General features: G+C 39.5%; 1 protein-coding gene across 1 annotated transcript in view; it reads right to left on the bottom strand.

Moving 5' to 3' along the window:
• The window catches only part of LOC126236628 (E3 SUMO-protein ligase RanBP2), a 265,257-nt gene extending 243,012 nt beyond the window's left edge, over positions 1-22,245 (bottom strand). The window contains exon 1 of the mRNA XM_049946076.1: positions 22,106-22,245. Coding sequence (XP_049802033.1) covers positions 22,106-22,177 — 72 coding nt within the window. The 5' untranslated portion in view covers positions 22,178-22,245. The remainder of the gene's footprint in view (positions 1-22,105) is intronic.
• Positions 22,246-25,417: the final 3,172 nt, after the last annotated feature.

The following is a 25,417-nucleotide window of genomic DNA, read 5'->3' as shown; positions in this document are numbered from 1 at the left end:
CCACAAAACTTCTGAAAGTTTCTCTGTACATCACTACACCAAGTCATTCAACACCCAAGTATTTGGGCTCCTTCACAAAGGTCACTAAGCACAAAAGGCAATATCATAAAATATATTTCAAGTCATCCAACCACATCCATGAAATGTCCTGATCACCTTCACAGAATATGTCTTACGACTGTCCCCAACTTGTAAGTTATATGTTCTATGGGCAATATGCACAATTTCTACTGAAATGGCATGCTACGAGTTAGTTCAATGGGTATGTACGAGGTGCATTCAAGTTCTAAGGCCTCCGATTTTTTTTTCTCTGGACTGGAAAGAGATAGAAACAGGCGCACTGTTTTAAAATGAGGCCGCCTTCATTGTCAATACGTCCCAGAGATGGCAGCACCGTACGGCAGATGGAATTTTACCGCCAGCGGCGAGAATGAGAACTGTTTTAAATACTTAAAATGGCGACGTTTTCCTTACTTGAACAGCGTGCAATCATTCGTTTTCTGAATTTGCGTGGTGTGAAACCAATTGAAATTCATCGACAGTTGAAGGAGACATGTGGTGATGGAGTTATGGATGTGTCGAAAGTGCGTTCGTGGGTGCGACAGTTTAATGAAGGCAGAACATCGTGTGACAACAAACCGAAACAACCTCGGGCTCGCACAAGCCGGTCTGACGACATGATCTAGAAAGTGGAGAGAATTGTTTTGGGGGATCGTCGAATGACTGTTGAACAGATCGCCTCCAGAGTTGGCATTTCTGTGGGTTCTGTGCACACAATCCTGCATGACGACCTGAAAATGCGAAAAGTGTCATCCAGGTGGGTGCCACGAATGCTGACGGACGACCACATGGCTGCCCCTGTGGCATGTTGCCAAGCAATGTTGATGCGCAACGACAGCATGAATGGGACTTTCTTTTCATCGGTTGTGACAATGGATGAGACGTGGATGCCATTTTTCAATCCAGAAACAAAGCGCCAGTCAGCTCAATGGAAGAACACAGATTCACCGCCACCAAAAAAATTTCGGGTAACTGCCAGTGCTGAAAAAATGATGGTGTCCATGTTCTAGGACAGCGAGGGCGTAATCCTTATCCATTGCATTCCAAAGGGCACTACGGTAACAGGTGCATCCTACGAAAATGTTTTGAAGAACAAATTCGTTCCTGCACTGCAACAAAAACGTCCGGGAAGGGCTGCGCGTGTGCTGTTTCACGAAGACAACGCACCCTCACATCGAGCTAACGTTACGCAACAGTTTCTTCGTGATAACAACTTTGAAGTGATTCCTCATGCTCCCTACTCACCTGACCTGGCTCCTAGTGACTTTTGGCTTTTTCCAACAATGAAAGACACTCTCCGTGGCCGCACATCCACCAGCCATGCTGCTATTGCCTCAGCGATTTTCCAGTGGTCAAAACAGACTCCTAAAGAAGCTTTCGCCGCTGCCATGGAATCATGGCATCAGCGTTGTGAAAAATGTGTACGTCTGCAGGGCGATTACGTCGAGAAGTTAACGCCAGTTTCATCGATTTCGGGTGAGTAGTTAATTAGGAAAAAAATCGGAGGCCTTAGAACTTGAATGCACCTCGTATAAGCGATTGGTTTGTTTTATGGCTATATGCTGTTAACTTTCAGAGTGCTACATAACTTAATGGCTTAAATCAGTCCACATTACGAGTGAAAAACACACTGACCAACATATGTATCTACTATAGGAATAGTGGTTTTTCCAGAAGAAACTACCTGACATTAGATTTAATATTTGCTTATCACATGTTAGAAACCTTATGCTATTTGGGAATGAGATTTGTGTGCTGCATACTGAAGTCCTTTCTGCACAGCTGATAGCTTTAGTGACAGTTTTTTAGTTCCTTGTGTTGTAGCTGTGAACAATGGTATTATTTTTAATTTCAATAGGTTATATGTTTCAGTTCTGCACAAGAAATACAAAATTCCAGCATTAATGTAGAACATAATGCTCCGAAACTCTGGGTGTAAAGAAAAAAATAAATGAAAATTTTTAGAAGTTTTAATTGGTGTCACAAAGGTAATGTATTGTAACTTCTTGTATTACCATCTGGGTTAGTTCACAGAGGCAAGTTGGAGAAATTGAAAGTATAGTAGTATAAGCTTTTCTTGTAAATTATTTTTTTTTATCCCCCCCCCATGAATCATGGACCTTGCCGTTGGTGGGTAGGCTTGCATGCCTCAGCAATACAGATAGCCGTACCGCAAGTGCAACCACAATGGAGGGGTATCTGTCGAGAGGCCAGACAAACGTGTGGTTCCCGAAGAGGGTCAGCAGCCATTTCAGTAGCTGCAGGGGCAACAGTCTGGATGATTGACTGATCAGGCCTTGTAACACTAACGAAAACAGCCTTGCTGTGCTGATACTGTGAACGGCTGAAAGCAAGGGGAAACTACAGCCATATTTTTTCCCGAGGGCATGCAGCTTTACTGTATGGTTAAATGATGATGGCATCCTCTTGGGTAAAATATTCTGGAGGTAAAATAGTCCCCCATTCACATCTCCGGGCGGGGACTACTCAGGAAGACGACGTTATCAGGAAAAAGAAAACTGGCGATCTACACATCGGAGCATAGAATGTCAGATCCCTTAATCGGGCAGGTAGGTTAGAAAATTTAAAAAGGGAAATGGATAGGTTAAAGTTAGATATAGTGGGAATTAGTGAAGTTCGGTGGCAGGAGGAACAAGACTTTTGGTCAGGTGATTACAGGGTTATAAATACAAAATCAAATAGGGGTAATGCAGGAGTAGGTTTAATCATGAATAGGAAAATAGGAATGCGGGTAAGCTAATACAAACAGCATAGTGAACGCATTATTGTGGCCAAGATAGACACGAAGGCCATGCCTACCACAGTAGTACAAGTTTATATGCTAACTAGCTCCACGGATGACGAAGAGATTGATGAAGTGTATGATGAGATAAAAGAAATTATTCAGATAGGGAAGGGAGATGAAAATTTAATAGTCATGGTGACTGGAATTTAATAGTAGGAAAAGGAAGAGAAGGAAACGTAGTAGGTGAATATGGAATGGGGGCAAGAAATGAGAGAGGAAGCCGCCTGGTAGAATTTTGCACAGAGCATAACTTAATCATAGCTAACACTTGGTTCAAGAATCATGAAAGAAGGTTGTATACATGGAAGAACCCTGGAGATACTGAAAGATCTCAATTTATATAATGGTAAGACAGATTTAGGAACCAGATTTTAAATTGTAAGACATTTCCAGGGGCAGATGTGGACTCTGACCACAATCTATTGGTTATGAACTGTAGATTAAAACTGAAGAAACTGCAAAAAGGTGGGAATTTAAGGAGATTGGACCTGGATAAACTGAAAGAAGCAGATGTTGTACAGAGTTTCAGGGAGAGCATAAGAGAACCACTGACAGGAATGGGGGAAAGAAATACAGTAGAAGAAGAATGGGTAGCTTTGAGGGATGAAGTAGTGAAGGCAGCAGAGGATCAAGTAGGTAAAAAGATAATGGCTAATAGAAATCCTTGGGTAACAGAAGAGATATTGAATTTAATTGATGAAAGGAAAAAATACAAAAATGCAGTAAATGAAGCAGGAAAAAAGGAATACAAACGTCTCAAAAATTAGATCGACAGGAAGTGCAAAGTGGCTAAACAGGGATGGCTAGAGGACAAATGTAAGGATGTAGAAGTGCATATCACTAGTGGGTAAGATAGATACTGCCTACAGAAAAATTAAAGAGACCTTTGGAGAACAGAGAACCACTTGCATGAATATCAAGAGCTCAGATGGAAACCCAGTTTCAAGCAAAGAAGAGAAAGCAGAAAGGTGGAAGGAGTATACAGACGGTTTATACAAGGGCAATGCTCTTGAGGACAATATTATAGAAATGGAAGAGGATGTAGATGAAGATGAAATGGGAGATACGATACTGTGTGAAGAGTTTGACAGAGCACTGAAAGACCTACGTCGAAACAAGGCCCCGGCGGTAGACAACATTCCATTAGAACTACTGATGGCCTTGGGAGAGCCAGGCCTAAAAAAACTACCATCTAGTGAGCAAGATGTATGACACAGGCAAAATACCCTCAGACTTCAAGAAGAATATAATAATTCCAATCCCAAAGAAAGCAGATGTTGACAGATGTGAAAATTACCGAACTATCAGTTTAACAAGCCACGGCTGCAAAATACTGACACGAATTCTTTACAGACGAATGGAAAAACTGGTTCAAGCCGACCTCGGGGAAGATCAGTTTGGATTCCGTAGAAATGTTGGAACACTTGAGGCAATACTGACCCTACGACTTATCTTAGAAAATAGATTAAGGAAAGGCAAACCTACATTTCTAGCATTTGTAGACTTAGAGAAAGCTTTTGACAATGTTGACTGGTATACTATCTTTCAAATTCTGAAGGTGGCAGGGGTAAAATACAGGGAGCGAAAGGTTATTTACAATTTGTACAGAAACCAGATGGCAGTTATAAGAGTCGAGGGGCATGAAAGGGAAGCAGTGGTTGGGAAAGGAGTGAGACAGGGTTGTAGCCTCTCCCCGATGTTATTCAATCTGTATATTGAGCAAGCAGTAAAGGAAACAAAAGAAAAATTCGGAGTAGGTATTAAAATTCATGGAGAAGAAGTAAAAACTTTGAGGTTCGCCGATGACATTGTAATTCTGTCAGAGACAGCAAAGGACTTGGAAGAGCAGTTGAACGGAATGGACAGTGTCTTGAAAGGAGGATATAAGATGAACATCAACAAAAGCAAAACGAGGATAATGGAATGTAGTCAAATTAAATCGGGTGATGGTGAGGGGATTAGATTAGGAAATGAGACACTTAAAGTAGTAAAGGAGTTTTGCTATTTAGGGAGTAAAATAACTGATGATGGTCGAAGTAGAGAGGATATAAAATGTAGACTGGCAATGGCAAGGAAAGCGTTTCTGAAGAAACGAATTTGTTAACATCGAGTACAGATTTAAGTGTCAGGAAGTCATTTCTGAAAGTATTTGTATGGAGTGTAGCCATGTATGGAAGTGAAACGTGGACGATAAATAGCTTAGACAAGAAGAGAATAGAAGCTTTCGAAATATGGTGCTACAGAAGAATGCTGAAGATTAGATGGGTAGATCAAATAACTAATTAGGAGGTATTGAATAGAATTGGAGAGAAGAAAAATTTGTGGCACAACTTGACTAGAAGAAGACACCGGTTGGTAGGGCATATTCTGAGGCATCAAGGGATCACCAATTTAGTATTGGAAGGCAGCATGGAGGGTAAAAATCATAGAGGGAGACCAAGAGATGAATACACTAAACAGATTCAGAAGGATGTAGGTTGCAGTAGGTACTGGGAGAAGAAGAAGCTTGCACAGGAGAGGGTAGCGTGGAGAGCTGCATCAAACCAGTCTCTGGACTGAAGATAACAACAACAACAATCTGGGTGCTGCGGGATTTGCCACCAGTATTAATAGATCTAGTGGCCAAGGAGAGTGTGAGTTATGCTCATTGCCAGCAGTAGCAGTTTGCAGCAGAGATTACATCCAACAGCAGTTGGCTACAGAAATAAGAGCCGCCAGCTACAAAATATAACGAACTATCTGCTTAAAGGAACAGTAGCGTTGCATGTTTGTTTGTTAAATGGTTCTTATATGGTTTTAACAAGGAGCTAATGGTCAGTGGAGTACTGGACCTTGAGCTACTCAGTTTAATATCAATCTTTGTAGAGGTAATTGGAGTGACAGTAGAGAAGACTACACGGTGAGCTGTCGTACTGATGGTCACATTTTTAGCTGCTCAATTGGTCTATACAGAGGAATAGTTTCTGAATAACAGTAAGGTGGTATTTGGAGGCTTTTGTATGTCTAAGGTTAATACCGACTTCCAATGGTTGTTATACTGTTCACTGAATTCTCATCATTGTTATTACATCACAATCAATGGAAAATCTCTGGAAGTGATTTTAGGTTCCACAGGCTTTAAGAATTGCTTGATAGTTTACTACCATGTGTAGTAAATGCTGTACCTTGATCAGATATCGATAATTGGTGCTTACGAGGAGAACACAAGTGCCACAACCGATTTCCCAAAGGCTGTACCCCGTGGAAGGGTGGTCAAATAAGTAAACCTGTGTCTTTGTTTATACACAGATACTCTACCATTTATGTCAAAATGACACTTGAAGTTTCAAATGTGATTTAGACACGTTTTAGGGCATCATCAGCTCAAGTGAAGGGTGGGCACTGTAACTGGCTCTCACAGCTTCACAATTTTGAGCCCCGTGTTTTAAACTTTATTATTTCTTTCATTTTATTTATTCATTTATCTGCCCGTATCAGTACAAGGATGGTACAAAAATGTTTCTTATAAAGTTAGGGGATACAAGAGTGTTACATTAACTGTAAAATTACAATTTCATTTCTGAGTAAGTGTTATACATTTATTATGTAAGTGTGTGTGTGTGTGTGTGTGTGTGTGTGTGTGTGTGTGTGTGTGTGTGTGAGAGAGAGAGAGAGAGAGAGAGAGAGAGAGAGAGAGAGAGAGAGAAACACACACAGAAGAAGGCATAAAAGGTTAAAAATCTAAAAACTGGAAGAAAAGAGTGATCTTTCCATGGGGGAGTGGTAATGGGGTCCCCAAGTGAGAAAACGTCAAGAGAGGCCCCAACCACAACCACCCTGCCTCTGCTCCAGGAGTAAAGCAAAACCTTATATCTCTAAGTAATCACTTTCACCGAGGAAACTGAGGACCATTTCAATCGTCCATGAATTGTCTGCTAATATTAAAATTAAGGACGACTATACTTAGCACGAAGAGACACACTAACAATATGTGGGATATCGTCAGTCTGGCTCCACAACCATATTGTGGCAGTGGTTTGTTACACAGGAGGACACAATGGGTGAGCCTGGTATGACCAGTGTGTAGACGGCATAAAGCAGTGGGCTCCTTCCAAGATGAGCGGAAGGAAGAGCACCTAAGCGCTGCAGTCTCCTTGGTTGTGGAGAGTTTATTACTGATAGCAGTAGCGCCCCACATGTCATTCCACTTTCAGGTAGAGAAAGATTTGACATAAATCTCCATATCCGCAGCTGGAGTTATGAAAGGGAATGGAGCACGAGTATCAGCTTATCTAGCTGAACAGTCAGTCTGCTCATTCGCTGGGATACACATGTGACTCGAGACTCAGAAAGACAACTGAGCAGGTGGCACAGGAAAGCAAGGAGAAAAGGTCATGGACAGAGAGATCAAAGGAAGACTAGAGTAGTAGGCTGCTCAATGAGTCTGTACATATTAAAACACTGCGGAGGGAGACCTGAGTAACAAAATGAGGGCTCTTGTAAAGACTAGCGCCTCCGTTTTGAACACACACTATGATTCCTGCAATAAATGGTGTTTTAAGACAGTAGGAGGTTCTGGATTCAAAACAAATATTTTTGAGTAACAATTTGGGAACAGGGAATTTCCAGGAATCACATTACATTTCACTTGGGAAGCTGTTTCACTCTCACATAACAAGGTCAAATGTTCAAGTTTTATTTCCCTCAAATCCTTACTAATAGACTTTTTATGAACTTTAAGGGATCACAGCACTTTCTTCCAAAAAATGTGGGTGTACTTCAGAATATATTTCTTCTCATCATCATACTCTTACACTGATGTTACAGAACAACTTACTTTAAATTTAAACAAAGTTTGTCTAACTTCAAAGTCATTGGCATTTTTCAAGTTTTTTGAAACTGAACCATAACCTGTTTAGTGACACCTCACTTGCATTTTGTCCAACAGAGCACTGTTCATCCATGTTATTGCATTCCAGTTAATCTCTCAAAACTAATTACAAATTACACACAGAACAAAGCACATAATACATGCTACACTCTTGATGAAGTATGTACATCCACTCTAACAGAGGTTTCAGAACAGACTGACTACAACACTGCCACACCCCGCAATAATGTACTTCTTTATTGACAATAAATGTAAATGGGCATTTTTATTACCGTAGAACAAAAACAAAAGATCCTATTGTTTTATATTGCATTATTAAAAATAAACTAAATGAATATTGGGTGAGAGTTAACTAAAAATATGTCGCAATTAAATTTTATTACAATGAAACAATAAACCATTTAAATAGGCAACAGCCATAAGATAAGTTGTAGAGTAATGTGAATCATTTCCTCATTTTTAAAAATTCATATCTTTGTTCAATCAGATACCAATGTTGAAATTTTTACACTACGTTGCTATCATATAGGTGTACAAACTGCACAAAAATCATTTTTATATTCAGTCCCACCTGAGATAACGAACCCCAAACTTGAAAAAAATAAAAATTTTCAAAATTCATTAAAAAAATTAAGGAAACATTTGTAAGTGTTCTTGCTCTATATGAAGGTAGTCGTGTATGATATCTAACTATAGGAAAAAATACACACACATAAATCACTCCTTGTTATTTTTGGGCCTACAAAGTGGATTTTTGAAAATTTGGATACCAAGCTTTGGAGGTCATTTTCACAGGTTATTTATGAATTTAGGCTATTTTGTGTAATAGACAATGTTGTAGAGAAGACTTTTCTAAAAATAATCATGTCAATTGCAATGTTGTAAGTTAACCCAGTGCAGAGGTATTTGAATTTTTGCTACTGTCTTCAGACAGAAAACTCATCGCAATCCTACAAATGAAAATGGCCTCCATCCAGTACAGGTGCAAGATAAATTATTTTAAAAAATGGTTTTGAACTTCTCAAATATAGGGCAACCACATATAAAAAAAATTCAAATATTTAAAAATGGTAAAGCAACCAACCATCACTGGACCATTTCATATGGAGTGACCCAGGCAAGTTTTATTATCAACAAAATTTAATTTTTTCTGATATTGTCTTTCTGCCATTATCGCATCTCTCTAAACACTAAATAAAAGGTGCAAACGCAAAGTTCTGAATCCAAATATAATGAAAACTGGCTAAAGTATCATTCCATGTCAAGTGACATCCCTCTACAATTTTGATGAAATTTTTTACAGGGTGTACATATTAGTCTTATATGAAACCAGGTCAAATTACAGCTAGATAAGTTGTATGGTGGACCCACTAGCCATGCTTTTGGAAATGCTAGTTTTTCCATGTCGCAACAAATATGAATAAATCACACAGTTTGCTTCACTGTTATTCTTGATCTGCAGGGGCTCTCATCCTAAAACTGTGCAATTCTACTGAATATTCCTGGTACAACAGTCTAGATGCTGAACTTATGCTCTGTGTAAAGCAGAGCTATCATAATTTGCTGTCAATGTACCTCATAAATCTTGTGACAAATTTGGATCATTTTTTGGCAGCTTCTATCTTATGATAGAATGGCTTCCTGATGCTGATTTTCTTTTCCTCATTTGCAGCCAACCAACATGTCGTTAGCAGTGGAAGTGGCTTTTTGATTTCTCAAATAATTATTGAATTATATAATACCAAAGAAGACCTAAAAATTTTAGTCATCAATTTTGCACGATGTTCAGAAGGCTGTATCTCAAAAGGCCGTTTTGGATTTGATTTTTCTTCATACCATCGACAAGATCTAATTTTGTTTGGCCAGGAAATGTTTGTTTCATTTTTGGGAGAAACCAGCTCTAAGACAAGAAAGAATTTCAAGAATATGCTTTGTCTACTATTATGGGAAAATACATCATTTTCAAATATGTACATTTGAAAATGACATAAAATCTGTAAAAAGTGTTATAAGTTATCTTTTTTTTAATTAAAATTACTTTCCTCAACCTTTGTCTTTAAAGAAATGTTTCTCTGATCATTTAGGTTGTTTCTGTGCCATTTTGAGAACGACAACACTTTTCTCCATTTATGGATGTGCAATTTTTTCATGTGAAAAAGTCTTTAGATTCAAAATCTCATACTGTTTTAGCAATTGGACTTTTGTAACCTTCTTTAATTGGCCTGATTGCAAGCTTCAGTTTTACAGTTTGGTGAATAGTACAGACAAAGACTGAATGTGTTTCCACACCATTCTGGTCTAAATTCACAGTGTGGAAAAGCAAATTTCCTATCCATTCTTAAGTCCATAAACAACAAAAATTTCCTTTGAACTGTTTATCACTAAACACATTTGTATTTAAAATTTCTTCCCACCTTCTGTTAAGTCTTTTTTTCTGGATGAATTCAACCAAATTCTTCACTCTGATAAAATCCCTGTACTCTTTCCTTCACAGTCTCTGAAATCATCTTGCGACATTTGGTCTTTGGCAGTGTCTGTCCGACATTTCCTGCCTTTAATATACTAGCTGTTTTCACCACTCTTTCAGAGACTCTGAATTGGTGAATAGTCCAACTTTCAAGTGATATTGTCCAATTCTGTAGTTTTTCTGACTGCTTTGACAATTTCAACTTTTCTTTCAGTTCTTTAATAAGCAGTCAATGATCTAAGCATTCAGGACTTGCCTTACTTGTACTAGATGCTTGAAAATCTTTTTGATCTAAGTTCCAAGCACCAGCAATGTTATATGCCGTGCTTCTTGATCTTCACTATCTTTCTTTTTGAATATCCTCTGACAGCTATCTTTGACACCTGCAGCAGTTATTTGGTGTCGAGTAATTCCAGTGGATGTACGTCATCTTACGACTGTGACGAAGCTGACTTCTGTCAATGGTTTTTCGCTGCAAATTGTTTTCAACATGGTGGACACTATTTCTGGTCTGGTTTATTACTGCTCTTTGTCATAGTTTTTAACTGATTCTTTCTACACTAACAACCCATAACCTCTATCTGATAGAATGATTCTTTTGATCAAAATGATTACGACAGAATATTCACTTCATTTTATTTTTAATGAAAACAAAAATATCTAACAACACCTTTAATAAATTTTATGTCATTTTCAAATGTGAATATCTGGAAAGTCAACATTACTGACCAAACAAAATGAGTTTTTGTCAATGGAGCAAGGAAAATCAAATCCAAGATGATCCTTTTGAAATACAGCTTTTTGTAGATCATCGTAAAAAAATTATTAATCAATTTTTATCTACTTCTATACTGGACAACTCTGAATTATTTGTGAAATCAATATTCCATAATTACATCCTAATGACATGTTGGTTATCTGGACATGAAAAACCTGCATCAGAAAGTCATTCTATCATAAGATGCAAGCTGCCATGATATAATCCAAATTTGTCACAACATGATTTATGAACTACTTTGAGAGCAAATTGTAATAACTCTGATGTACACTGAGCATATGTTCAGCAACTACACTGTTGTACCAAGAATATTCAGCAGAATTACACAGTTTCAGAGTGGCAGCCCCCTTAGATCATGAGTAACAGTGAAGCAAACTTTGTGATTTATTCATATCTGTCATGATACAGAAAAATTGGTATTACAAATGCACAACTAATGGCCCCACCATTCTACTTATCAAGGTTCAATTTGGCATGGCTTCATGTAAGACCCCACAGACATCCTGAAAAATTTTATGGATTTCAGGGCCAGTCATGTGGTGCTTCTTTAATTTTAGGCCACTTGAAACGGAAAAAGGATGATCACATCTAATTATGTGAAATTTGTGGGATATTTTGAAAAGGGGTAGCAAATGAGGGACCATCTTCTTTGTGTTACATTATACAGTACCGGACACAAGGTCACTTTTAGGCTAGGCCACTAGTTTAACTTCACAGCACACACTATTAAGATTGTGGGAAACATGTCAGAAATAACACATTTGAAGTTATTTGTTGCACCTGTGTAACATACTGCAGCTGACAGATAATGCGGCAATGCTGTTGCACCGTATGACAAAAGTTACATTTTAATTGGAGTATAGAAATGCATCATAGGCCACACTATCAATATCGATCATTCTGTGCACATGTGTCCTTGAACTCAAAAGTTCATTTTCGCTGCTGATAAAAAAGCGGCGAACAAGGGAAAGAAGTATTCTTGTATTTACTGATAGCCAACATTACTTTAAAAATGCAGAGAACTGACAGTTCAAGTATATTCAACAAAAAAAAAAAAAATTGTCATCAAGAGTTAGCAAGAATTACTCCCCCCATCACTTAAATATCGCACTGCTCTCTTAGTGCCTTTGAATAACTGGAATTTTGTTCATACAAGTAGTTTTCTGTTCAAAGTTATTCTGTTGATAAATCTAATTTAGATCATTATCCTACTATTTGTTTGTCACAACTGTAAGAAAATTAATGCTCATGTTTATAATACACCAAACATGTTTGGTACATTATAAACATGGGCATATACACTGAAGTGCCAAAGAAACTGGTATAGGCATGTGGATTCAAATACAGAGAGAGGTAAACAGCCAGAATACGGCACTGCGGTTGGTAACGCCTATGCAATAAGAAGTGTCTGGTGCAGCTGCTAGATCTGTTACTGATGCTACAATGGCAGGTTATCACGATTTAAGTGTGTTGGAATGAGCGATGGGACACAGCATCTCCAACATAGTGATGAGTGGGGATTTTACCGTGTAACCAGATCAGAAGTGCACCGTGAATATTAGGAATCTGGTAAAACATCAAATCACCGACATCGCTGTGGCTGGAAAAAGATCCTGCAAGAACAGGACCAACACCAACTGAAGAGAACATTCAATGTGACAGAAGTACAACCCTTCCGCAAATTGATGCCGATTTCAATGCTGTGCCGTCAGTCAGTGCCAGCATTCGAACCATTCAATGAAACATCATCAATATGAGCTTTTGGAGCCAAAGGCCCACTCGTGTATCCTTGATGACTGCAAGACACAAAGCTTTACACCTTGCCTAGATCCATCAATACCGACATTGGACTGTTGTTGACTGAAAACATGTTGCCTAGTCGGACAAGTCTCGTTTCAAATTGTATTGAGCAGATGGATGGGTACGGAGACAACCCATGAATCCATGGACCCTGCATGTCAGCAGAAGACTGTTCAAACTGGTAGGAGGCTCTGTAATGGTGTGGGGTGTGTGTAGTTGGAGTGATATGGGACACCTGATACGTCTAGATATGACTCTGATAGGTGACAGATACTTGCATCCATTCATGTTCATTGTGCATCCCGACAGACTTGGTCAGGTCCAGCATGACAATCCAACACCCCATGCATCCCGAACTTCTAGTACAGTGTGGCTCCAGGAACACTCTTCTGAGTTTGAACACTTCCGCTGATCACCAAACACCCCAGACATGAACATTATTGAGCATATTTGGGATAACCTTACAATGAGCTGTTCAGACGAGATCTCCACCCCCGTACTATTACGGATTTATGTCAATTCTCTCCAGCACTACTACAAAAAATTAGTCAAGTCCATGCCATATCATGTTGCGGAACTTCTGCATGCTCATGGGGGCCCTACATGATATTAGGCACGTGTACCACTTTCTTTGGCTCTTCAGTGTGTGTGTGTCTAAACTGTTCCTGACATGGAACTGAAATGATGCAGAGTGAGTCATTTTCACATTAACATCACAGCCTAATTTGTAAATGTGGCTACAGAACAGGTATACTTAAAATTAGTAAGTAACGAGAAATTTCTGCAGTTTGTTTTCTAATTTTCCTTCGCTGTCAGATTTTATATAACTGGGTAAATGATCAGAAAGTTTTGTTGCACCATTGTGCACCCGTTTTTGTGCTATAGACAATGTTAATGTGGTGTACTGATAGTCATTTGCTCTTCTAACATGTAATTATGTACGTAACTGTTCCCTTTAACTGAGCATATTACTTACAACAAAACTCATGAAGGAATAGATATACTCTAAAGCAGTAGCCAAAATGCTGAACTTCTTAAACAAATGCATACTGATCACATCTCTGAGCAACTGACAGCTTTAATGATAGCTAATAAAGGTCATTTTTTCCTCTAGTGTTGTAGGTGTGAATACCACTACCGTCAAATTGTGACTATTTATGGTTGGTTGGCTGGTTGGTTTAAAAGAGGGGGGGGGGGGGGGGACCAAACTGCTAGATCATCAGTCCCTTGTTCCGAATAAAACAATGCCACAAGGGTGAGAATACAACAAACAAGAATACAACAAACAATGCTGACAACACAAAATGGAGAGAAAGCAAAAACCACAAGAACGACGGAAGGGCAACAAACACTTGATATGGATAAAAGGGGAGAAGATAACCACAGAAATGCAAAAAACAGGTAGAAGAGATTAAAACCACAAATCAGGGGTGGGGGTAATTCTCCAACACAGGCGTGAGCATAGTACTCAGCAATCATTTTGTGTCAGTAGATAACACACCATTTATGTTAACACTGGGAACACTTGTTGGGATCTGGTACCCAAAAACTCATTTGATCTTTGCCCAGACTTGGGAAGGTACGTATGGCACCCAATGGTAGAGACATCTCTCCCAACACTCCTGTTTCCATCTTTTGGTAAGCTTGCGAACGATGGCATGGAGCCATTTAAAGGCTATGAGGTGCTCCAGGGAAGGGTGCCGCTGTAGAGGTTGCCGACTCTCCTTAATTGCCTCAGCGACTTTTGGCAACCACCAAGGGACTGTGTTTCGTCGGAGCACCCAAAAAATGAGGGATCACATTTTCCGCCACAGAAACTATCATTGTAGTTACCTGCTCAACCAACACATCGATGTTACCATGCGTGGGAGAGTCAATGATGACAGCAGAGGTGAAAGCGTCCCAGTCTGCCTTGTTTAAAGCCCGTACAGGCAGGGTCTTGTATTTCATGATTTTCCTTTCTCGCTGTAAAATACTGCAGTCTGGTGAGCAAGGGGAACGATGCTCTCCGCAGTTGACACAGATGGGAGGCAGGGCACATGGAGTATTGGGATGGGATGGTCGTCCACAATCTCAACATTTGATGCTGGAAGTACAGCGGGAAGACACGGCTGAACTTCCAGCACCGAACTGGGGGAGGGATATATGGCTTGAAATCACATTGGTAGACCATCACCTTGACACTCTCGGGTAATATGTCACCTTTGAAGGCCAAGATGAAGGTACCAGTGGCAACCTGATAATTCCTCGAACCCCAATGGATGCGCTGGATGAAATGAATTCCTCATCGATCTAAGTTGGCACGCAAACCTTTGTTGGACTGCAAAAGAAGGTCCCTATGGAATATAATACCCTGGACCATATTTAAGCACTTATGAGGCATGATGATAACGGAAACACCCCCCCCCCTTCCCGCTTGTCACAAGCGAGTAATGCCTGTGACTGGGCAGAGTATGCTGTTTTTATCAAGACTGACCCTGACCGCATTTTGGACAAGCCCTCCATGTCCCCAAACTTGTCCTCTAAATGCTCTACAAAAACTGAGGCTTCATTGAGACAACTGAGTCCCCATCAGCTCTCGTACATACAAGGTACCAGGGAGAAAAAGGTTTGCTGCCATCCTTAGCCTAAAGTTCCTACCATGGTGTGGCCATGGAGGGGAACGATTTAGGATCATACTTCCTTTCATTGTACGGAGACTTGGAACGCTTAGAGACTGCTGGCATTTGATCACCAGCAAGTGACGACGTGGTACGCTTCATCCCGTGTCATCCACCCTGATGCCACCCACTCCGACCAGGGGCCTTCCCCACGGACACCACCCAGCTGCAGCAAAGGCCACCTGGCAAGATAGTCATTGCTGGGAGTCATGATGCCCCAGGGTGATGGGCAGATACTTCTTGGCATATGTGGGGAGTTAATGGTGCAGGCATCAGTAGAGCAATCCCTGTGTAGTCAGGGGGCTACAACGTACAAGGTACATGGCGGCCCCACGACAACGGACTGGCTACCATGCTGGATATGAGGTGCACAGAACTCCATGTTCATCAGCGGCGCAGAAAACGACACTGCATAGTGGGTGGAGGAAAATGCACCCAGGAAGGTGTCCTTGCTCAAGAGATGAAGGATGACCAGGACTACAATGACACAATGAGAAACTGGGCTAATGATCTCAATGCACAATCGACACAATGCACCATGTAAGGTGCCCTTCCCCAATTGGCTCAGTCTTGGGGGGAAAATTTTGAAAAATGGAGGTCAAACCTTACATGATACCATCACATAAAGGTTGAAAGGTGCAGGACTCCCTTTAGTCACCTCTTACGACAGGCAGGAATACCTCGAGCCTTTTCTAACCCCCGGGCCCACAGGGGGAAAATATTTATGACAAATTTTATCAGCGAATGTATGTATTGTGATGGTACAGTTAAGATGCCCAACTCCTTGAAGAGGTGCCTACAGGATGACTACAGGTATGCGCCACATAATATTCTTACAGCACATTTTCTAGCAATGAAGATTTACTTTCGTAACAATCAGTTACACCAAAACATTATTCCCTATCTCACCTTATTTACTTACTGTCTCTCCAAGATTTGCAATGTTTAAAAGCGCAAATGTAGCCGAACTATGGTGCTTTAGGAGTTTCAAAATGTGCTTTTCCCTGTTTAAATTCCCATTGATATAGGCACCTAATTTTTTTAAGTTATCACCCTATATATTATTTCCTTGCCACATTACGTGTCATTGGTGTGGCACCTCCAGATGTGCAGAACTGAATATATTATGCATTTTCAAAATAGAGATTAGGACTGAAAACATAACTAGATGTAAAGATAAAACTCAAACTAGGACATTTTACCCTAAATACAGTACTGGCCATTAAAATTGCTACACCACGAAGATGACATGCTACAGACGCGAAATTTAACCGACACGAAAATGATGCTGTGATATGCAAACGATTAGCTTTTCAGAGCATTCACTCAAGGTTGGTGCCGGTGGTGACACCTACAACGTGCTGACATGAGGATAGTTTCCATCCCATTTCTCATACACAAACAGCAGTTGACCGGTGTTGCCTGGTGAAATGTTGTTGCAATGCCTAGTGTAAGGAGGAGAAATGCGTACTATCACATTTCCGACTTTGATAAAGGTCGGATTGTAGCCTATCGCGACTGTGGTTTATCGTATCGCAACATTGCTGCTCACGTCAGTCGAGATCCAATGACTGTTGGCAGAATATGGAATCGCTGAGTTCAGGAGGGTAATACGGAATGCCGTGCTGGATCCCAATAGCCTCGTATCACTAGCAGTCGAGATGACAGGCATCTTATCCGCATGGCTGTAATGCATCGTGCAGCCACGTCTCGACCCCCGAGACAACAGATGGGGACGTTTGCAAGACAACAACCATCTGCACAAACAGTTCGACGACCTTTGCAGCAGCTTGGACTATCAGCTCAGAGACCATGGCTGCAGTTACCCTTGACACTGCATCGCAGACCGGAGCACCTGCGATGGTGTACTCAACGACAAACCTGGGTGCACGAATGGCAAAACGTCATTTTTTCGGATGAATCCAGGTTCTGTTTACAGCATCATGATGGTCGCATCTGTGTTTGGCGACATCGCGGTGAATGCACATTGGAAGCGTGTATTCGTCATCGCCATATGGGCGTATCACCCCGGCACGATGGTATGGGGTGCCATTGGTTACACGTCTCTGTCAACTCTTGTTCGCATTGATGGCACTTTGAACAGTGGACGTTACATTTCAGATGTGTTACGACTCGTGGCTCTACCCTTCATTCGATCCCTGGGAAACCCTACATTGCAGCAAGATAATGCACGACCGCATGTTGCAGGTCGTGTACGGGCCTTTCTGGATACAGAAAATGTTCGACTGCTGCCCTGGCCAGCACATTCTCCAGATCTCTCACCAATTGAAAACGTCTGGTCAATGGTGGCCGAGCAACTGGCTCGTCACAATACGCCAGTCACTACTCTCGAACTGTGGCATTGTGTTGAAGCTGCATGGACAGCTATACCTGTACACGACATCCCAGCTCTGTTTGACTCAATGCCCAGACGTATCAAGGCCTTTATTACAGCCAGAGGCGGTTGTTCTGGGTACTGATTTCTCACAATCTATGCACCCAAATTGCATGAAAATTTAATCACATGTCAGTTCTACTATAATATATTTGTCCAATGAATGCCCATTTATAATCTGCATTTCTTCTTTGTGTAGCAATTTTAATGGCCAATAGTGTACTTTACAATAATATCTTCAAACGTCTCAAAGTAGCTGAAGTTTGCTGGATGTGTAACTGACAAACACCAAGTTTGCATATTAAATTTTACATAGGCCTATGGGTACTTGTCAACTGAGTCTCAAAATCACGCATTTTTTAATCTGGTGGTCTACCCCCCCCCCCCCCTCCGGCCAAACCCAGAAAAGCAACAGCAGTAGCTATCAGGAGACTAATAGGAGTCAAAGAATTCTAAACGAAACAATAATGAAATTCATACATAACCCAGTCTGTTTGGTGGCCACACTCAACATGTGAAATCAGAAAGATTTGTGGTTTCATAGCAAAACTAACCTATCAAAATGAAAAGAAAGCTAAAACACAGTTAAGTATATTCTGACAGACAATGATTCCACCCCCTCTTTCATAAATGTATTGCCAGCTACCAAAAATTGTGTTAAACAAGGCGCATGTGTGTTTGCATTGCAGGGCAAGAGAAAACAAGGATGCCCGAGGGTAACACGGCAGTCTGTTGACTATCGCATTGCCTTCAGAGCCTGAACGTGATGTTTCCATTGTTACATATGAATATATCAAGTGAATGTTGAAGATGGTGACATTAACATGGTGTACCTTAAAACTTGAGTCAGCAAGATGCCGACGACAGTATCTCTTACATTACGTAAGTGAGCATTCCTTATGCACTGGTAATGAAAATGTTAAGTGGTATATGTTACTATGTGTTTATGAAATCAGTCAATATTTATGAAAAGAAGCAATTCCGTTATACTTCTTTTCTTGCTTAAAATGACTTATAAATCTAGTAAAGTAATTTATGTTGTACAGAAGTTCAAAAAAGTATCAAATTATTCACTATGAGTACTTGCAACATCTGTAAGAAATGTTGGTTGACCCTGTAAGATTATTAGAATGTTAATCTTATATTACTTATTATTGAACCCCCAAGTGTTGGCTGTGATACAACTAACTGTAAAGGAATGGACCACAGGATGCTACAGCAACATTCGGCAGGCTACACTGCCACAGGAGATTGTGTACACGCTGTTATCAGTAACATTAGAAGCCTGGGTTGTTTACGACCAAACTTCCAGCTGCCACCATGGCATCATCACATGGTCCCAGCCTCACTGCTGGCGGTAAGTCTGACTCAGTACACAGTGCTGTGATTGTAGGCACCTCCTACCACGTACGAGATCACATGCCTGCAGTATACATACCCGTATACTCTGCCAGGCGGGTAATTAGGACACCACCCAAACATTCCACAGCACTACACCTAGTTTGCACTCACTGTGTATCTCAGCAAGTTGATCAAGAATCGATCACACAACTTTCATGTCGTCAGGTGTCGCCTCCAGACTGCCTTGATCAACTTCCTCTGCTCACCCTCCAACTTGTCGCAGGCCATCACGTGGTCCCACTTCACTTCAAGATATTGTCTCCAATTATCCAGGGATCCTGCCTCACTGGACACCCCCCTAAAACTACCCAGGACTGACTGCTGTTAGCCCTTGAGCGGTTTACTGCCAACCAATGCTTTGTAAGACTGTAGGTGTGTTGTCATATTTCACCTCAACAGGAGTACAGTACTATGATAACTGTGCACCTCCTAAGCAACAATTCTCTCCCTCCAGTCACAAACACGCAATGCTGGAAGAAGAAGCTACACCTCCACGAGCAGCAACAGAAGCTGCAGCAGGCACTGCTTCCACAGATGGCAAAAAATCTGTTTTTATGCCGAACTGGTGTTGGGTCTGGCACCTGCGAAGACATCTTCTCTGCTGCCACTCCTAGAGCGGTCACAACTACGGCCAGTAGCTTTGTTTCTCCACTGGCCAGCGGTGGTACAGCTCGTCTCCCATTGGCCGCAGATGCCCTGCCAGTACATCTTTGGCTGCCATTGTTAGCTGATTTCTTCCTATCATAAGCTAGATGGCCCGTCAGTTCAGCTACTTCTTCAGCAGACGTGAACCCTGTCTCCCACTGCCAGCCATCAGTGGGTGAGCCCGGCCTCTTAGTGGCTGCCAACACCCTGTGGCCGCAATCCACTCCTTCGTGCCTGCAACAGCCTACTTCATCTCTTTTTAAGGGTGGAGGAGCAGGGAGAGGAAGGGTTATTTTATCCCCAGGCAGCTGCCTGTGATTCAACCAACCATACAGGTGTGGACATAGGGTTGCTGCAGCTACAACGCATATATAACACTACCAGGGGAAGTCGCATACAAACAGTCTGTGAATAATAAATAGCCTGGGTTGTTTTCAAGCAATGTTCCAGATACCACCACACCATCGAGTGGTTTACACATATCTTACATGAGAAATCAGTTTATTTTATCATTTTAACAACAGTAATTAAGAATGTAATCCACACTAAATTATGTTCAGTAGACATTCACAAAAATTAATGAGGGCAGGCGCAGTTCTTGAACGTGTGGGCCTACGACTCAACTTCTTAACCAGTATACGTGCCATACATTTTCCACTGGGTGGTATTTTAACAATGGATATGTCTAATCATTCACTTCTACTTGGAGGAATAAAATTAGTGGACTTGTAACAGGCTATGATTAAAGTAAGATGTCACCACACAATGCTTGCACACTCGTTCAACGTGTGTCTACAGACAAACGGTAATGTCACAAAGGTCACACTAATGAAAAAAGACAATCAAATCGTCACCCTACTCCACCAATCCATAAATCTGTCACGCAAACTTCTTTATCAAATTGCAGGAAGAGAGAGTAGTGTTTCTTGATAAAGCTCGCCATTAAGAACTGCTCACAATCTAAACACCACTGTAATTAAAACATCAGCTTTTCTAAAAATAAAAAGGGGGGAGGGGGGGGGCGAGCTGTTATCCAAAAATCTTATATTGTTCTGGTGTAAACATCATTATAAAAATTGATTACTCAATCCGCAACAAAACAAATTACATATGCTAGAGTCACAATTCTTTCTAAAAAACTTTTAATGATCTTACTTGTGCAACATACTGAAGCTCTACTTAGTACACCGTTTCAGCATGTAATTTAATATGAGTTATTTTCAGGGCATCATTTATTTATTCATCGAAGTATCAACTATCTACCAAACACACACATTTTTCAAATGTGCCAGTCACTTCATTAAAAAATCATTTTACTTTTGTGGATCTTTAACGAGAAAAATAATCACTTAACAGGTATTTCACTTAAAGTTTACACTGGGACACACAAGTACGAAGAACTGTGACATGACATAGGATTCGGCTGTGGTATTTCATTACGGTAGTGAACATATTAAAATGAAGGTGTGTCACGCCCAATGCTGATTTGAACAATACAGCACTTTTCTACCATAGTTACAGTGGAGGGCTACAGACTGATGTGAATCAAAACAGGGGACCTGGGCATCTTTCACACAAATTCTTCCTCTGCGATTACAAGCGAAGGAAAAATAATCTGAGTCTGATTGAAGCTTAAACCCCAGATCGCATGATTTTTAGACTTCCCAATTAGGCACCAAACGATGACAACTTGAATATAGGGTAAACATAAAACGAGTTAATCAGGCCTAATGCTTCAACTAATACTAGCCCAATAAATAATGTAATAACTCGAAATCTGCTTCTCGGCTATAATTCATGCACACCTCTGTTTATATAAAGGGACTCATTCCGACATCGACTACATTGCGTCATATTATACAACTGGCTAGTCCACATTATCCATCAAACCAAGTACACGAATTCCCCTATAAATTAGTTACACCTTGATAACTAACCGCTAAATCAATTTTAAGCGAAAAATTAACAAAAAGAGGGAATAATGAAATCAGCGAAAGGAAACTACAACGCAAGAAAGTTACAGAACAGTTATGAAAGAGCAATTAGATGATGTTGATAGCCACTAAAATGCAAAAAGAAAAAAAAACAATCAACATGACAACTAAAGAACTCTGATTAAAAACGAAATGGTCTGCGGGCAAGCAACTTCATATTTTGCGTGCAAGCAATTTCATATTTATTTAACGTCACTCACAAAGGCAGAAAACATTGTGCCGCACTTACCTCTTTCTCACTAGTTAACTTCCGAAGAATCTCTTGCACATGACGATCCACATCCCTCTTGGAACGGAACATGGTTAGTTTTAAAAAACAAACGCTTAGCAGTTCAAATATATTTAAAATAAAAGCGTACAAAAACAACACACTACAAATTCAGCATAACTGCGTATATATCCGTTACACTGACTTCGAAATACCACTCAAAGATAAGCCCTTTGAGCCGGCAGAACACTATCGACCTTTTAATATATTTGAGTGCAGAACTTCAACTACAATCAACGATCACCCATGTAGCTATCGTGACAGTTTTACCAATGACCATAAAGGGCATCGAGAGAACCCGCTCATCATCGCATTATTATGAGTATTACATAATTTTCTGGTTATCTAAAACTTAGATAATGGTACTCTGAAGAGGAGAACTGATATTATCAGTTAATAAAGCTATTTTATAAGATTATTAAAGATGTTGTAACAGAAATAAAACCAAAGCACATTCATTACCTATTATAAAACAAATACATAAATTCGGTTTTATTTCAGAATTGCTTGCCAAGATCTTCACTAGTTGTGTTCATACGCCATAAATTACAAAAAAAGTAATGATGTGATACTGAAATCCCACATGGATTTAACCAAATAATAAGATGAAACAGAGAAATTATCTGTCTTTTATGCACAGTGCCTATTAGGCAATGAATTTTGAGAGCACATGTCGTAAGTAATAACATATCAGTTACATAATAAGACCAAAAAAGGCCTATACAGTTTGTTTCATTCTCACTCATGTGGTAGTTAATCAAATTATCAGAAAATAAATCTCCATGTGGCCCACTTAAAACTTCTGTTATTACTCGGGATTAAATATCAATTATACCAATGATTTATCACTGAGAATACTGGATAGCCCCAAAGTTGTTTTATAAGTCACTAGTATAGATATTGTAATTAAACTTAAACTTAAGAAGTAAATGATGTATTACACAACATTACATTCTAGTGTAACGCCAAAATACACTTATTTAAAAAGCCAGCTAAAAAGTATCTGTTATGCAATACATTTTATATGTTGAAGGATTACTTAGCTAAAACAGAGTATGGGTTCGATAAAAAATGTTATACAAATAAATAATAATAATAATAATAATGATTATAAAATATCCAACGATCCACATAACAGCTTCACTTTATGTTTTTTTCCATCTTTTTCCTTTCTAGAATACTTACCCCAAGCTATGCACAGCACAATACTAACACGTCTTCCTCTTTCTGAGCTCAACATCTCACTCATTATGGAGGGATACTGACTCAGTTTTTCAGCATATCAAATGGGAAGTTGCAGTACAGAAAATGGCCAAGAGATCACCAGTGTGTGTGTGCAATGAGTGAAGTGTTATGAAACAATGTGTGTATAGTGTGTGCAGTGACTGATAGTGAGATACGAGTGAACAGTGCGGCATTACATTATTTAATAAGTTATTTGTAAAAAAGTATTGTATACCAGGAGTAAATCTAGTGATTGTCTCTAAGTAGATGTCTGTAAATATATGTGTATAAGAATTAGCTTATTTAAATTGATCTAAATTTATAAATACTTTGACATATCCTATATTCTTGTAAAAAGAGATCTACAGGTGAAGAAAGCTACTACTACTACTGCTACTACTACATCTGTTAGTTTGACTCTTTATGTCCAGCAAAGCACAAAGTGGTCAGTTTCTTAATCATAACCTTCCTAGAGGTTATATTCTGATGTGGGAAATATTACATTTCTAACATTGAGTCATGATGAAATGCTCTCATGGAAGGCATTTAACTCATTTATTCATCCATCTTTTAAATATTTGCATGCAATTGATGTCATCATGATTAATTTACAAGAGCTTTTATAAAGCATGATTGATATATTAAGAAATATAACCATGGTATCATACAGAACCAAAGCATCATATTGTAAAAAAAAATACATAATAAAACAATACAATGGATACAAAAAGATTTATCCACAAGGTTAAGAGTTAAATACGCAATTAAAGATTGTTAAGTCACTTAATAGGTTTCACGTAATGAAACAAAAGAGGGCATACACAGCAAATTCCTCTGTAAAATATAGTAAAATATGATATGAACATTATTTAGTACTTGCATATTCATTACATATGTAGAATATCATACCAGAAAAACCAAGAAAAAACATAGGAACAGGTACAAATGAACAATGTTATGAGTTGTTTAGTAAATCAGGTCTACTTTTCACAAGTTTTCAAATTCTTTGAGAGTGTAAAAAGCTTGGTTTTTCAGCCATTTTTCAGTCTTACTTTTAAAAGTATTAAGAGAGACACCATGTGTCTCCACAGCTAATGTCTTGAAAAGTCTCATTCCAATGTATCCATAACTATCTTTAGCGGTAGGTAGTTCTATCTTTTATATTTTATGAGTGTCATTGTATTATGAATGGACTGTTTAAGGTAGTAAGTGTTAAAGTTTTCATTTTCGTATAAAAGGCAGCTGTATATAAAAGAAATGGGACTGTTGTTATCTGGAATTCTTTGAAATAAGCCTACCTGATATGTTACAGTTGGTAGTCCCAGAAATACTCCTGATGGCTTTCTTCTGGTCCCTGGAAAATTACCCCATAGAAGAATACCATAACTTATATGGCACTGACAGAACGCATAATAGGAATTAATCAACAGTTTTTGAGAAACAGAAGTGTGTAGTTTTTTCGGTATAAAGATAACTCATGAAAGCTTACGAGATATATAGTCTGTGTGACTCTCCCAGGTTAATTAGGCATGTATGTAATGCCAAGACGTTTTGCAGAAGTGGACTCAACATCAACATTGGGTAAGCTGAAAGAAATATTTAGTCTTTTCATAGCTAATGGCTAGCTCTTTGGCTTCAAACCACATATTGGATAATCTAAGGAAGTGCTTCCTTTACTCCTTCAGTTTATTTACGTCCTTCCCTCACTTGGTAAAAGTTGTATCACGTGTGTGAAGCACAGGTTTGCATGGCATACTACTTGGCATGTCATTTACAAATATTGTAAACAGCAGTGGCCCAAGTGCTGATCTTTGGGGCACACCTCTAGGGACATTCAGTAACTGTCACTTTTGACACTTGTGTGTGCTTTCAGCAGATAATTTGGATTCAAAAGAAGATTACACAATAGAAACGACAGTTTCAACAGCTTTAATTGTTGATAACTGGGACCTAAAACTGTATTGAGAGTTAGATAATATATTGTTTCTTGACAAATGCATGCAAATTCGCTTTTGTGTACGATATTGAATTATTTTTGAAAAAAAAAGG

Source organism: Schistocerca nitens, chromosome 2 (assembly GCF_023898315.1).
Source record: "Schistocerca nitens isolate TAMUIC-IGC-003100 chromosome 2, iqSchNite1.1, whole genome shotgun sequence".
Taxonomy (NCBI): domain Eukaryota; kingdom Metazoa; phylum Arthropoda; class Insecta; order Orthoptera; family Acrididae; genus Schistocerca; species Schistocerca nitens.
Note: the sequence above shows the minus strand (reverse complement) of the source record. Positions and strands in the feature narration are given on the sequence as shown.